A 16667-nucleotide genomic window follows, 5' to 3' on the forward strand; every position below is an offset into this window, starting at 1 on the left:
GGTAATTATTGAGCATGTGGCTAGTGCACTTAAGGTACCGAATATTTACATTTTCATGCAATTTAAAGGCTCATAGCATTTATGACGTCTTACTGGCCACCGTAGGGACCGTTAACCTATAATTTGGTTTGCCTATAATTTGCATATACACCCTTGGATCTCAGTTTCAATGTTCTAAAATCAAAACACATCTGACTTTGCCAGGCACTATACCCGGGGAGGGAGGACAGTCCAAGACAGACAGTGTCTACCCTAGGCTTACAGTTTAAGGAAAGAAAGGGTCCGTTTTAACCTAGCGAGGAGCCGGATAAGGGTCTCGGGGGAGACCGGCCCCTCGGGTTGCTCAGTGAACAAGAGCGGGGCCGGCAGACACCGCGCCAGCCGCCGGCGCGGAAGGAGGTGAGTCCCGTCTCCGGGGCCCGGGCCCGGCGCCCGCGCGCCTCGGCGAAGGTCGCGTCCACCCCGGAGGGAAGTCTCCGGCGCGCCCCCCATTGGAGCCGGGAGGGACGCGGCTTCCTCCCTATTGTACTAACTGCCCTCAACCACGCGAGAAGTTAAACCGGGGGCCTCGGGGGCTTGGGGAAGGGGAAGGACAAGCCGGGGGGAGCGGGGACGAGCCCAGAACGCCTCCAGCCGAGCGGGCAGCGCACCCAGAGGAAAGGGCCCCCCGTAAGGGGACCCCAGGGCGACGGGAATTCGCGGCTCCACGTTCGCTCCGGCCGGGTCACAAGGTGGCCGCTGCGTGGCCGGGCCTTTCCGAGCAGGACCTCGGGCAAGGGTGCGGTGCTGCCGGCCGCGGAGTCAGCCAGAGGACGCGGGCGGAGGAGGGAAACCGCGGTCGGAAGCCGGAGAGGAAGGAAGCGCCCGTGCGCAGGGCGCCGGCCTCGGGGGACCGCGGGGCCCGAGGTGAGGGACTGCGGGGCCCCGAGCGGCAGCGCGGGCCGAGGCGAGGAGCAGCGCCGGCCGAGCGGGCCGCGCACCGGGCTCGGCGCGGCGGCGCGCGCGGGCCGCCGGGAAGTTGGAGAGCGACAGCGGGAGCGCGCGTGCGCACACGCGGGCTGGGCAGCCTGTCTAAACCGCGGTCGCGGGCGCTCGCGACTCGGCTAGCTCCTCAGGAAGGAGCGGCCAGTGGGCCGGCGTCCTGTCGGCGGGGTGCGAGGCTGACTGGCCGCGGCCGCTTCCTTCTGGTGCCTGGGCCGCCCGGAAGAACCTGGGCCGCGGCGCGGCGGGCTGACCAGCCCCTGGAGCCGAGACCCCGGGACGCAGGCGGAGGCGCACGCCGGTGGGCTCCCGGCGCCGGGCGGAGGCCGAGGGGACCATGGCCGGGGGGAACTTCCGCCTCTCCACCACCGAACGCGTCATCAAAGGTGCCTGGCGGGCTGGGCCTCCCTCAGAGACCCGCTGGGAAAGAGCCCTGGGCCGGGCGGCGGTTCGGGGTCGGAGGGAGGGCGCGGCGGAGGGGGAGCGGGAGGGCGGCGGCGGCCCTGGCTGCGCTGTCCGGGAGGGGGACAGGGAGGGGGTGTGGGGCGAGAGGCCGGGATCCCCACGGGGCTGCCCGCTGGGGCCGCCGGCGTTTTCGGCTGCACCTAGACGCGGAGCTAGCGGGACTGCCAGGTGGGGTGGGGACGTCTTCTCCCGTCAACCCAAAGGGCCTGGGTCCCATCTTTTAAAAAAGGAACTATTCCTCCTTTTTAGTCTGTGATGCGGGAAAGCCATCCAGGGTGATGTGGGGAGCGGGTTCCGTAGATCTTCCAGGTCAGGTCTTTCTCGGCCGCTCCCCTTCTTGGGGAGCAAGCAGCTCGCCCCTTCCCCCCGTGTTAGGACGCACACCTGGTACCTTTTGCCCACTTTGTCCGGATCACCACGAGTCACTGCTGCTGGGAAAAGAAACGGTGTGGTGAAATAAAGACAAATAAAGCCATTGTATGGTGTTTGGAGGGGCTTACAGATCTCTTGACATGATGTTGGTGTGTTGTTGTTTTTTTGCTTCTGGCCATAGAGAGATGCTCTCTGATTCAGATCGCCACCATGAACCGAAGGGCGCCTTGCTGGTACTTGCCGGGCTGTAGGCTGCAGTAGTTTCTGCCTTAACCTGAGGATGCTGCTTAGACACACCAGTGTGTGCATTCCTTTGTTTGGCCGGAGACTTAGGCGCAACTCTTCTCTCTGGGTTTTAACAATCCGTTTGAGAACCCTGTTTTGTAAGAAGGGAATATACCTAGGCCAGCTGTGTTAGTGGCCTCTGGATGAAGGGGTTAGCTGTCCATGGGGAAAACTGTTAAAATACTTTTATTTTTTCATTTTGGTAATTAGAAGGAGAGAGCAAACCAAGATTAAAGACAATACATTTTTTTTAAGGTGGAAAAGCCTATGGAATGGTCAGTGAAGGGGGAGAATTTTAGTGTTGAACTAAGTATTTTCCCTCTAAAAACATTAAGCATCATAAATATTGTCTACACTATGTAAGTTTCGTGTCTAACTTAGTTTTCCCTCCTAAAAGGTCCGCATTGTAAGTGTTGATCACAGATGTTATTATCCACACTGTATAACATTTAGTAAATATAATGGTATTTTTGAGATTATTTACTCAGCGTTTGTCTGGTATCATTAGGGATTTAAATGAATTGTTCATATAACCGACAGTCCTTTAGCTGCTAAATTATTTTGGCCATTTTGATGTCAGCTTTTATAACAGGTAACCCATAAAGAGTATATAACTGTCTCTTAAAATCAGAATATACTAAAGATAGTCCTTTTTGATAAATCAAGGTCATTGTTATGTACATGAATTTCTGTCCTGTGCTGTTAATATGGCCGGTGCAGTCTGCTGTATAAGGGTGTTGGCAGTTTCCTCCTGTACTAAAATGACTCCTCACTGCTCTACCAGTTGAGTGCTTTTGTCTGTTTTTCGTTCATCTAGTCCAGTACTGTTTTGTCAAAATATGCTCTTCTAATCTGCCACTTCTAAACTGAAGTAGGTGGGAAACCAGATAAATCGGAATTGTGTAGCAAGTCAGAATAAATGGGATGTGACATGACATAAGTCATAAAGGAAATTTTAAATGAACCGTTCAGACCCTTAAATATAGAAGTGAAGTAAAATAAAATGCTGTTAAAATGCAGGTGCACCCTAGCTGGTTTGGGTCAGTGGATAGAGCGTTGGACTGCAGACTGGAAGGTCCCGGGTTTGATTCCGGTCAAGGGCACATGCTCAGGTTGTGGGCTCGATCCCCAGTAGGGGGCGTGCAGGAGGCAGCTGATCAGTGATCCTCTCTCAGCATTGATGTTTCTATCTCTCTCTCCTCCCTTCCTCTCTGAAATCAATAAAAATATATATTTTTTAAAAAGCAGGTGCTGGCCCTAGCCGGTTTGGCTCAGTGGATAGAGCGTCGACCTGCAGACTCAAGGGTCCCAGGTTCGATTCCGGTCAAGGGCATGTACCTTGGTTGCGGGCACATCCCCAGTAGGGAATGTGCAGGAGGCAGCTGATCGATGTTTCTCTCTCATCGATGTTTCTAACTCTCTATCCCTCTCCCTTCCTCTCTGTAAAAAATCAATAAAATATATTTAAAAAAAAAAAAAAAAAAGCAGGTGCTGGCTAGGCAGGCTCACAGTTAAGTGAACACCCTCATAGTCTGTATGATTCAAATTTGTTTTTTGGTGAAATTATAAATTACCACATGTTGTATACTTTACAAGATTACTCTTAAATAAATGAAACAAATTATTTCAGGCCCTTACAATGTGTGGATTTAACTTGTCTATAAAAACTTCAGCATAAGAACTTGATCACAGAACTGTGGCTTGTTGGGGACTTACGTTGCCTTTTTTCTGTGTTTTCCGGAGTTTGAAGTACTCTTGTTCTAAGACATATATAGGCCCATTGTGTTACGCATGTCACTAAATCCTGATCTGACTGTTGTCTTGTCTGGCCCGGTTGTCTGCATTTATTCACAGCTAGAAATCTTTCTCTGAGGTGAGACCACACCCCAGTTGTTTTTGGTTCTGTCATTTCCTGTTAACTTTAAAGTCTACTTAATTGTTTTGTTTGAGCAAATTTTAGAGAAGAGTAGGTAGGAGGGAGTGATTTGTATGGGTCCTTTAAATAACAACTTAACTAAAATGAAGGACTGGACTGGTGGTCAGAAAACCTAGTTTTACTGCTGTCCAAACCTGTTCTTGAATCTGTATAACTAACCATCCTTACTTGCAGTAAATGACTTCGTGCCACTTGTTTCAGGGGATCTCTTGCAGAAGCCTACGTGTAGGCACCATACTTTCTGGTGCAACACGATGCTGTCATTTGAAACATATTTTCTGTTCAACTCTTCCACCACAAATTTCATGCCTTTTCCATCTAAACTAAGCACTTACCATGCACTGTGGCCATAATTTTGAGTTTGAGGTGCTACAGTAAAACTAGCATGAACTTCTTTTTCTTTCACAGTTTCATGGATAGGAGATTTGTTCTTACTATAGATCTTAGCAACCTCAACATCTGATTTTTCTTTATTAGGTGGAGAATTTCACCTTTCCACTTACAGGATGCACTTATGGCTTCTCTTTAGCATATCTGAATTGCCAGTATCACCACTCTTGCACTTTGGAGTCATTATTAAGTAAAGCAAGAGTTAGTTGAACACAGTGGCTTTATAACCAAGATGGCTGCTAAGTGACAAGTGGATGGGGAATGTCTGCTGTGTGGAGATGCTGAACAAAAGGCAGATTCACATCCCCTGGGTGGGACTGAGTGGGATAGCGCAAGATTTCATCATGCTGCTCAGAATGGCGCACAATTTAAAACTTGTGAATTGTTATTTTCTGGAATTTTTCATTTAATGTTTTTGAACTCTGGTTGACCACAGGTAACTGAAACCAAGGAATGTGAAACCGTGGGTGAAGGGGGACTGCTGTATTACTTTCTCTTCTTCATTTTCATACCTCCATTCCCAAACCTACTTTATTAATACTTGTATTTCCCTAGAATGCCATGTTGTTTTATGTATATGAAGGGGCTGTATGCATTACTTCTGTGTAGAATCTTGCCCCCAGCTTGATTAGTCTCTACAGGGTGTCCCCCCAAAATGTATACACACTTTGAATAATTACTAGTTCCAATGGATTAAATCTGAAAAGAAAGAAACATCAATTGAGTTGTAGCTGTTAAAAGTGTGTATACATTTTTTGGGGGGGTACCCTGAGTTTCTTTATCTTTCAGGATTTAGCCACTTTCAAGATTTAGTCTTGAGAAGTCTTTCTCTTTTACTAGGAGGCTATATAGAGTAATGGTTTTAGAACATGGGCTTTGAAGTTAGACATGTCTCTGGATTCAAGTTCTACCTCTCACAGTAGGACAGCTCACTTAAATCTTTTTTAAATCTCAGTTTTCCTACCTGAGGAAGAGGGATAATAAAGCCTAATTTACAGGGTAGATGTAAGGATTAAATAAACTCCACAAAGTACAGTGGTAGTACATAGTAAGTGCTCATGTTAGCCACTATCATCATCGTCGTCATCATCATCAGGATTAGGTATTGCCTGTTATATGCTCCCATGAGCAATCTGATTGCTTTACTTTAAATATTTTTTATGTCCTTTAACACTAAACTGTTCTCTTCAAAATTACAAACTGTGTGTTCTTTTTTTTTTTTTTTTAAATATATTTCATTGACTTTTCACAGAGAGGAAGGGAGAGAGACAGAGAGTTAGAAACATCGATGAGAGAGAAACATCGATCAGCCGCCTCCTGCACATCTCCCACTGGGGATGTGTCCCAGGTACATGCCCCTGACCAGAATCGAACCTGGGACTCTTCAGTCCGCAGGCCGACGCTCTATCCACTGAGCCAAACCGGTTCCAGCACTGTGTGTTCTTAATGTTCAATTCAGTGCCTAACATATAGGTGCTTAGTAAATGTTTAAGTAAAAGCATAAAAGCTTATTTTATGAAAGACAATGTAGGAAAGAGCACAAGCTCTGCTAATTACTAGCTGTGACCTTATTTATTTTCCTTGCTTCAGGTTTAAATGGGAGATAACAGTACCTACTTTAGAATTTAAAGATAATATTTCATATTACATGTAAAGTGCTTAGCATAGTGCCCACTGAATGCTTAATAAATATTAACTATTCTTTTTAAATGAGTTAATCTTCAGTCTTGGTGAGATTTGATGACAGATCTGTTTGACTTTAAGTGGCATGTGTGAAATGAAGGTTTAAGAGTTTATATTTTCCAATCCTAGTCTCCTTAGTTTTTGAAAGGATTTAAACCTAAAATGCTTAATTAAAAAATGGTCAAAATTTCCTTTTCTGTAGGATAGATAGAATTTTGAAAATCAGGTATCATAAATATTTGTTGCGTTCCTACTACGGGCAAATGTTTCTGGTTATACTTAGAAGTTTAAATACTGTCCTGAAAAGTACTCAGTATAGCATATAAAAATGTAACAGAAATTTAGAACTATGGAGCTCCTATGACTAATACCACTAGGAAGAGCAAATGCCTAAGCTGTAGACTATATCTGGTGTGAAATGTTTGTTCCCTTACTCTACATTGATAATCCTTTCAAGTTTAAGCTTTGACTGTAGATCAGTGGCCTAAAGAGATGTGTGTTTTTGTGTGTATGCCTAGGTACATTTTATTCTTGTTATCTAAGGCTTTCAAAATAAAAGAGGATGGTTTTAATGAATGGCCAGAGTAAAAGGGAGTTTTGCCTATGAAAGCAAATTGGTTATTTTTTCACTGTTTTATTGAAAACGTGATGTCCCTGTAAAGTTACTCTTGTCAGACTGTCACTGATAGTGGTTATTACTTAATTGATTCTAGGAGAACAGAAGAATGATCTCAAAGAGCTAGGAGAGATGATTGAAATAAAATTACTTGTTTAATAGGTTATGAAAGAATATGAAAGGTACACATGACTTTCAGTAATAATATATAATACCTCTTCGGTGGTGTTTAACTGGTTCATGATTGGAAAAGCAGGTGAGTAGATTAGGAAATAAGTCTGCAAAAGTAGGGCAGGCTTGCTGGCTTAAAATAGGAATGAAAGCAGAGTTACTTGCAGTGAACAGAGATAACTATTTAGGTAAATCCTAGTGTCCCATAAAGGCAAGACCACACAAATAATCTAATAGAATAGTTTTAAGGTGTTTTTTTTTTCATACTTACTGCAGGATTAACGTGGTCATCACCAACGTGGCCTTCCTCTTTTATGTAGATCTGCATCAGATGTTAGGCATGTTTACCTGAAAATATGTGTCATTTATGTAGAAGATGTATATATTGTACCAGCATACTTAATTGAATTTGATGTGAAAAGACTGCAGAATTTCTTCCTTGTACTTTATATTTATAAACTTAATTTAAAAATTTGTCAAATTTTTATTTTCCTAATTATACATTTATAGGATGTTGCAAAGAAATGTACAGGGAAGTCTTATACACCCTCCCCTAGGTCTCTGACCTCCACAGTGTCAACATCCCACACATCACCATACTATACCAAAACCAAGAAATTGGCATAATTCATACAGCTTATTCAAGTTTCACTAACTCGGGTGTATATGTATGTGTTTGTGTAGCTCTGCAATTTCACATGTTTAGTCTTGTGTCACTTACCACCACAATCAAGATAATCAACTATACCATCACCACAAGACTCTTGTGTTACTGCTCCTTTGTTGCCACACCCATCCCCTTTCCCCGCCAGTTTTATAATTTGGTTATTGTTTTGAATCACGTGCAAACCTGGTTTGATTAGGGTTTTTTCTTCTAAGTTGGAAGCATTGTAAAATAACTTTTATTGAAATATAGGTAATCAAATAGCAACTGACTAATGGTAAAAAGCTAGGTTAAAATGTGTTAGCAATTTGTGAGCACTGAAAGCTTTCTTAGATGGATATATATATAGGTGTAGATTAACAAGCATATCAAACTCATGGCCAGCATATGGTCTGCTGGCTGCGAGTTTGACATGCTTGGGTAGAAGGATGATTTCTCAGTTCTGGTTACTAACAAGAATCACTTGTGGAGCTTAAACATGAAGTTAGAAAAATGTCAGGTTTCAGGATCTGAGGTTAGTCAGTGAGTGGTTTTGGGGTAGAGATTAGTAGTTTGGGCAGGATTGGATAGAATATGTAATTTAGGTGAGTTACTGGAACAGTTGATGTTATCTTCAGTACGCGTGAATCCCTGAGGAGTTACTGTTAGTTCATTGTGTCTATGATATTGGAACATAATAAGCTGATATTAAAGGTTTGCGTGTAGGTAGTCTATAATGCACATTGTGGTTTGGTTGCTTCAGTTTATCTGTTTTACAAGTCAGTGTTTTTCTGAGCATTTGTGAGCAATCTGTGGTTTCTGTTTCAGTTCTCAGTCTGCTTCTGATCATTTGTTAACTAAGCTGGAGGAGTTACCATTTAGGGGAAGTGATCAATCAAGATCTAAGCCATTATTAGATAGGTTATGAATGTTTATCAAGTCTTTGATAGCAATAATTTGGACTTCCATAAGCACCAGTCCATTTTGTTCTTTTTCTTAGATAATCGTTTATTGAATCATCTGGCATGATAATGGCTGACTACACACACACACACACACACACACACACGGCATGTGCAACAAACAAAACCTTGAACAAGAATTATTATTAAAGTTTGAAATAATGTCCATAAATCCCATATCTATTTAGATTTTCCTTTGGTATCCAAGTAGTTTTCCCCCTTTAATACAGATTATTCACCTTTGTCAATGTCTGAAAAATTAGTCCTATATTTGGTGATTGTCAAGGATGAAGGTCTTAGTAGTACTAAGAATAAAGGACAGGGTGTTTATAGTCTAGAATCTTGAGCCAGCAGATAGAAAGAAGAAAATAGAGAATAAAGGGCAAATCATGCAACGTGCATGGTAGTCAGTGGCTTCTGGCATCTAGGAGGATGTGTTTTGATAATATTGGATGTAAACAGTCTATTTACATTGCCTTCTGCTTTTAGACCAAAACAGTTCTGGAAATCCTGGCTCAGCCAAAATCTCTGTCCATAGCAATGATGTCAGCAACATACATAATTAATTCTTTGTAGTATCAATAGTTATGAATGTATGATATGTACCTGTATAGAAGTTCTTCTGATAGGTCCCCACAAGGCTCAATTTCTGACCTTTAGATAATAGCTGGGAATTTTAGGTGAATGTAAGGAAGAAACAGAAACTACTTGTGCATGTTGTTCTATAGGCTTTAGTTAACTTGTTTTATTAACCATCATTCTAAGAATGGAAGAGAGTGGAATCCTCTATTAAAGTATATAATCAGCCCAGCCAGTGTGACTCAGTGGTTGAGCATCAACCCATGAACCGGGAGGTCACAGTTCCATTCCTAGTCAGGGCACATGCCGGGGTTGCAAGCTTGATTCCCAGTAGGGGGCTTGCATGAGGCAGCTGATCAATAATTCTCTCTCATCATTGATGTTTCTATCTCTCTCTCTTTTTCCCTACCTCTCTTTAAATATATAAGTATGTATAAATATATAAATATGTATATATATAAGTATACAAATATATATACTTAAAGTCAACTTTAAAAAAAGTAAAGTATATAATAGGCTTTGTAAGGAGTTAGTCACTGATTATTCTAAAATTGAGAATGTTAGGAATAGAGGACCATTGACAGACAAATCTCCAGTCCTTTGATTTGTCCTATGAATTTCATACAATACAAGCTTATTTAAATGTAGAGATAAAATCTTTTTGTAGACAGCTATTGTGTCATCTTTGTATATGAATGTATATTTCTTTTAACCTGAAAAATACATAAACATTGGAGCATATTTTTAAATACATTTTACTTACACATGATTAGCTTAAGAAGGCAGAACTTCCCATTTTAGGTATTAAGTTTGTTTTTGTTTTCTTTTAACTCAATTTTAATAAAGCAAAGATTTCTCACAATATTTTTGAGTTAATTAAAAGTTAGAGAATGCCAAACAAAATTAATAGTTTCTATAATCCTTTAAAAATATTTTTAATAAGGTAAAAGATTTACCTTAAGGTAAAATAAGGTAAAATCTTTGTGTTACCTTTGTGTTAGTATAAACCCAAAGATATTGTAGGTGTGAGAAACATCTTAACAGTTTCATCATTCTGAATGTGGAGAAGGACGAAATCAAGACAAATGTCAAGTGATATGTTATGATTATTCAAAGGTAAGAAATAGCTACAGGCAATATCAGTATCTTTAAAAGCACAGCAATAAGTGGCAGTGATTATTAGGAATGTTAACATTTTTCCAAAAGTAAGAAACTTAAAAAAAAAAGGTTTTTGAATATGTTAAAAAGCACAGAGAATTAAAAGAATATTTTGATGAGTTAGGAAATGTTTTATCTGGGCACAGAATAACTGCTCTTTTATGGAAAGTAAAATTCTGGTTTTACTCAATTTGGTTATTATTCATGAAAGAATTTGCATTAAAAGGATCTGTAAAAGCCTTTATTATGATAAACCTCTCACATTTGACCAATTTTGTAAAAAATTTTACATATTTTATTTCTCCCTTGAAATTTATTATTTTATAGCTATAACAAACCCGACAAATAAAGTGTGCTTATTCTCAGAACTTCTACCCTTATTGTACCTATTGAATTTGTCTTTCACTGTATTCTTTCACATCTTGACACAAACAAATTTCTCCCCCACTCCCAGCTTTATTGAGATATACCTCATATATAACATTGTGTAAGTTTAAGGTGTACAATGTGTTGATTTAATACATATATTTTGAAAAATGATTACTACCATAGCATTAGCTAACAGCATATTAATACAGACATTTATTTTAAAACAAAATTATTCTCTGTATTCCTAGATAAGCAAAGACATATCTGATACTATGCATTCACATTCCCCTGTCTTTCCATATATTTGAAAGGGTGTAAATCCTTCAAAGTCAGTATAACTGAAAGACATTGTTACAGTTAAAGGTTGAATAAGAGATACATTCTGGGGTTTTAGAAATTCCTGCCACCTGGGTAATCTAACTTCCAGAAAGTTATAAATTGTTAGGGGCCCGGTGCATGAAATTTATGCACCGGGGGTGGGGTGGGGGGCAGTCTCTCAGCTTGGCCTGTGCCCTCTCGCAGTCTGGGAGCCCTTGGGAGATGTCCAACTGATGGCTTAGGCCCGCTCCTGGTGAGGTATTGTCAATCATTTACAGTTTTTATGGTGAGAACTTTCATTTTGTTCTCTTATTTTCATACTAGAGGCCCGGTGTATGAAATTGTGCACTCGTGGGGGGAGGGGTTCCCTCAGCCTGACCTGCACCCTCTTTCAGTCTGGGAGCCCTCGGGGGATGTAAGCCGGCAGTTGGACATCCTTAGTGCTGCTGCAGAGGCGGGAGAGGCTCCCACCACCGCCGCTGCACTCGCCAGGCATGAGCCTGGCTTCTGGCTGAGCGGCGCTCCCCCTGTGGGAGTGCACTGACCACCAGGGGGCAGCTTCTGCGTTGAGCATCTGCCCCTGGTAGTCAGTGTATGTCATAGTGACCGGTCGTTCCACCATTCGGTCGATTTTCATATTAGCCTTTTATTATATAGGATGTATTTTAGTTAGAAGTTAAGAGCTATAATAATCAGTAGTTGCTATTCATTTTCCAATGGAAACTACATTTTATTTTGAATCAAATATTTCTAAAATATATGCTTTAGATTAATAGTTTTTTGCATTTTTATCCCTTTTTATTTTGTAGAAAAAATCGTGAGTTCCTGTTTTGTTTTGATAACTGGAAAAACAGAAAATACTTAGTATATACAACTTCTAATGTGGCATCCTAAATTATTTTGAAACATTGAAGAATAATCTACTTTAATGTTTTTTCTGTAGTAAGTTAATAGACATTATTTTATAATAGCTTGGAAAATATGGAATGGCCCATTTAAAATGGGCTCTGATTTAAAGGTATTGTTAGAGGCATTGATGAATTGGCTTTTGTTCCTTCTAAATCAGTAGTTCGCAATCTGTGGGTCGAGACCCCTTTGGCAGTCGAACGACCCTTTCACAGGGGTCACCTAAGACCATCCTGCATATCATATTTACATTACGATTCATAACAGTAGCAACATTACAGTTATGAAGTAGCAATGAAAATAATTTTATGGTTGGGTCACAACATGAGGAACTGTATTTAAAGGGCCAGAAGGTTGAGAACCACTGTAAAGAAAACATTGACAGATTCTATTTTCAAGAAATGGCCACAGCATTATTTCTAGTCTCACATGCTCTCACAGAATTTTGCCAGTTTACATCAATAGGTGGAATCTATTTCCTCTCCCCTTGAACGGGGGCAGGCTTGTGATTGTTCCAACCAACAGAGTGTGGTGGAAATGATGCAGTGTGACTTCTGAGGCTACGATATAAATAGGATACAGGTTCCTCTGGCTTTCTCTTAAGGTACATGTCCTTGGAACTCAGTCACTATGGTGGAGGAAGCTCAGTCACATGAGGAGGCCACACATAGATGTTCTCATCTGAAACCTGAGCTAAGTCTCAGCCTACAGCCACATTAACCCCTAGGCAAGTGAGTGAGTGGGCTTTCATATAATCCCAGGCACTGGCTGTCGTGTGTCCAGGGGAGGCCCAAGACATCATGGAGCAGAGACAAGCCAGCCCCACTGTTTCTACTGTCTGAATTTATGGTCCAAAGAACCTGTGAGAGATAATTATTGTTTTAAGCCATTGAGTTTTGGGTTAATTTGTTATACAGCAATAGATAATTAGTAAATAAAAGGTCTCAAAATCTATCATAGAGAAATAATCAGATTTAGACAAAGACATAAGAATGTTCACTATAGTATAATTTATAATACGAAATAAAAGTTTAAAAAATAGTCTAACCAACCCAGCCATTGTGGCTCAGTTGGAGCATTGTCTCATATTCCCAGTGGGGGCACATACCTAGTTTGCAGGTTCTATCCCCGGTTGGGTTGTGTGCAGGAGGCAAACAATTGATGTTTCTCTCTCATCAATATTTCTCCCTTTCCCCCTTCCTCTCTCTCTCTAAAATCAATAAAAATTTTAAAAAGATAGTCTAACCATTCAATTGTAAGAAAACAGTTAAATTATGGTGGTTCCATCATTTCCCTAAAGAAATTAGGTTTCTCTGTTTTCAAAAAGAAAGTAAACAATTGCTATACAGTCAGTTCTGTTCTAATGATTGTAAAAACTCATTGAATTGTATGTGTATATAAATAAAGAAGATTAAGGGGGGGAAAAGTATCTGGTAAAGGACATATACCCAGAATATATAAGAACTTTAATCAGTCAATGAAAAAAATATATGAAATACATTTTTATTTAAAAAAAATTTTATTGGAGCGCAAGAGAGAGAGAAATGTTGATGTGAGAGACACATTGATTGGTTGCCTCCTGCACATGCCCCAACTGGGGTCAGGGATTGAACCTGCAACACAGGTACACTTCCTTGACCAGGAATCGAACCTGAGACCCTTTGGTGCACAGGCCTACACTCTTACCACACTGGGTAGGGCAACAGACCAATATTCTTGATGAATATAGATGCAAAAATTCTCAACAAAATATTAGTAAGCTAATTCAACAGTACATTAAAAGGATCATTCACCATGTTTATCCCTGGAATATAAGGATGGTTCAACATACAAGTATCTAATCTAATAAAAGACAAACATGCAAATTTGACTGTACCTTCGCTACACCTTAAGCCATGCCCACCAGCCAATCAGAGCAACTATATGCAAATTAACCCAACCAAGATGGCGGCTGGCAGCCACAGAGCTGAAGCGAGCAGGAGCCTTGGTTGCTCCAGTGATGGAGGAAGCCAAGCTTCCCGGCTAGCTCTGAGCTCCACTGAAGGCAACAAAGTTTCAATTATAGAAGATAAATAAACCCCAGATACCTGCTTTCAGCCAGCCGTGGCCACGGAGCTGGAGCGAGCAGGAGCCGGCTCAGCTCCACTGAAGGCAACAAAGTTTCAATTATAGAAGGTAAATAAATCCCAATATAAAAGAAAAAAAGGAGAGGCTGGGAGCTTACGTCGCCGGGGGGCCTGGCCAGCCTGAAAACGGCCATCAGTCCCTCACCCAGACTGGCCAGGCCGCCCAGTGGGGACCCCCACTGTAAAGGGGGTGCGGCCAGCCTGGAAACAGCCATCAGCCCCTCACCCAGGCTGACCAAACCTCCATGGGGTGAGGGTCCCCACTGGGGGGGCTTGACCAGCCTGCAAATATCCATCAGCCCCTTACCCAAGCTGGCCAGGCACCCCAGTGGGACCCCCACCCTGATCCGGGACACCCTTCAGGGAAAACCAGCTGGCCCCCACCCGTGCACCAGGCCTCTATCCTATATAATTAAAGGGTAATATGCAAACTGACCCTAACAGCAGAAAGACTGGGAATGACTGGTCACTATGAGGCACACTGACCACCAGGGGGCAGACGCTCAATACAGGAGCTGCCCCCTGGTGGTCAGTGCGCTCCCACAGGGGGACCTCTGCTCAGCCACAAGCCAGGCTGACCGCTGCCAGTACAGTGGTGGTGGTTGGAGCCTCTCCCACTTTCTCAGCAGCACTAAGGATGTCTGACTGCAGCTTAGGCCTGCTTCCCGCTGGCAAGTGGACATCCCTTGAGGGCTCCCGGGCTGCCAGAGTGATGTCTGAATGCCAGCTTAGGCCCAATTCCCCAGGAAGCAGGCCTAAACCAGCAGGTGGTCATCCCTCAAGGGGTCCCAGACTGCGAGAGGGCACAGGCCAGGCTGAGGGACAGCCCCCCCCCCAAAAATTTGTGCACTGGGCCTCTAGTCTGTATATATAAAAGCCCAGCGACTAGAATGACAGAACAACCAGTGGCTATGACATGCACTGCGGCAGCCAACCAGCCTGATCTGGGCCCTGATTAACCCAGCCCCCAAGAAGCCCCCAACACCCTGATTGGGGGCGGGGCCAGCCAACCACCTGCGGCCCCTTCCCCCTACCGACCCAGCCTGATGGACCCCCATTGGGGTTGGCCTACTGGACTGCACCCATGCACAAATTTGTGCACTGGGCCTCTAGTCAATAAATATGATGCATCACATTAATATACTGAAAGATAAAAATCATATGATCATCTCGATATATGCAGAAAAAGTATTTGATGAAATACAACATCCTTTCATGATAAAGTCAGTCAACAGACTAGGTATAGAAGCAATGTAACTCAACTAACAATGGCCATATATGACAGGCCCACAGCCAACATACTCAATGAAAAACTGAAAGCTTGCCCGAGCTGGTCTGACTCAGTGGATAGAGCATAAGCCTGTGGACTGAAATCCCAGGTTTGATTCCAATCAAGGGCACATGCCTGTGACACATTGATTGGTTGCCTCCCACATTCACTCAAACCAGTAGATGGAACCCACAACCTGGGTATGTGCCTTAACTGGGAATCGAACCTGCCACCTTTTAGCAACATTAGTCAGGCCAGATTATATCTTATCTAATAATAGAGAAAAATGGTAATTAGCCATACCTCCGCTACCCTTCCCATTGGCTAATCAGGGCGATATGCAAATTAACTGCCAACCAAGATGGCATCCAGCAGCCAGGCAGCTTGAAGCTAACAGGAGGCTTGCTTGCTTCAGTGACGGAGGAAGCCAACGTTCCCCGCCTGCCTTGCCGGCCTCTGAGCTTGCAGTTTGAAACATTGTTACAAATATAGAAGCTAAACAAAACCCCAGAAACCTGCTTTCAGCCAGCCGGGATCTCAGAGCTGGAATTGAAACAGTGTTTCGATTATAAAACCCAAACAAACCAGATACCTGCTTTCAGCAGCCGAGGCCTCAGAGCTGGAGCCAAGCCTCAGAGCTAAAGCTGGCCCAGAATAAAAAAAAAAAAAAAGGACAGGTTAGGAGCTTCAGTCACCCGCCAGCCTGAAAATGGCCCTCAGCCCCTCACCCAGACTGGCCAGGCACCCCAGTGGGGACCCCCACTCCGAAGGGGGTGTGACCAGATGCAAACAGCCATCATCCCCTCATTTAGGCTGGCCAGGCACCCCAGTGGGGACCCCCACCCTGATCCAGGACACCCTTCAGGGCAAACCAGCAGGCCCCCTCCTGTGCACCAGGCCTCTATCCTATATAGTAAAAGGGTAATATGCCTCCCGGCACCGGGATCAGTGTGACAGGGGGCAGCGACCAAAGCCCCTGATCACCCTGCGGCTCTGTGTGTGACAGGGGGTGGGGCCACAACCTCCCTATCCACCCTGCTCTGTTTGTGACAGGGGAAGGCGCCCCAACCCCCTGATCAGCCCTGCTCTGTGCCTGATAGGGGGGAGCTCCCCAACCCCCTGATCGCCCTGCGGCTCTGTGTGTGACAGGGTGCAGCGCCCTAACCCCCTGATCGGCCCTGCTCTGTGTGTGACAGGGTGTGGCACTCCAACCCCCGCCCCCCACGGGCCCTGCTCTGTGTGTGACAGGGGGCAGCACCCTAACCCCCTGATTGGCCCTGCTCTGTGCGTGACAGGGTACGGTGCCCCAACCCCCCTGATGGGCCCTGCTCTGTGAGTGACGGGGCAGCACCCCAGCCCCCTGATCGGCCCTGCTCTGTGGGTGACAGGGGGTGGCGCCGCAACCTCCCAATCGGCCCTGCTCTGTGTGTGACAGGG

The 16667-nt window shown here is 43.8% G+C and overlaps 1 protein-coding gene across 4 annotated transcripts in view; it reads left to right on the forward strand.

Annotated features, from left to right (window-relative positions):
• Positions 1–1079: 1079 nt before the first annotated feature.
• The window catches only part of PPP3CC (protein phosphatase 3 catalytic subunit gamma), a 101550-nt gene continuing 85962 nt past the window's right edge, over positions 1080–16667 (forward strand). For all 4 annotated transcript variants that reach the window (XM_070416572.1, XM_070416574.1, XM_070416573.1 and 1 more), the window contains exon 1: positions 1080–1367. In XM_070416572.1, the coding sequence (XP_070272673.1) occupies positions 1319–1367 (49 nt within the window). In that variant the 5' untranslated portion in view covers positions 1080–1318. The remainder of the gene's footprint in view (positions 1368–16667) is intronic.

The sequence above is a fragment of the Myotis yumanensis genome, unplaced genomic scaffold (genome assembly GCF_028538775.1).
Source record: "Myotis yumanensis isolate MYYU_CA2020_CCGP unplaced genomic scaffold, mMyoYum1.0.hap1 SCAF_5, whole genome shotgun sequence".
Lineage (NCBI taxonomy): Eukaryota > Metazoa > Chordata > Mammalia > Chiroptera > Vespertilionidae > Myotis > Myotis yumanensis.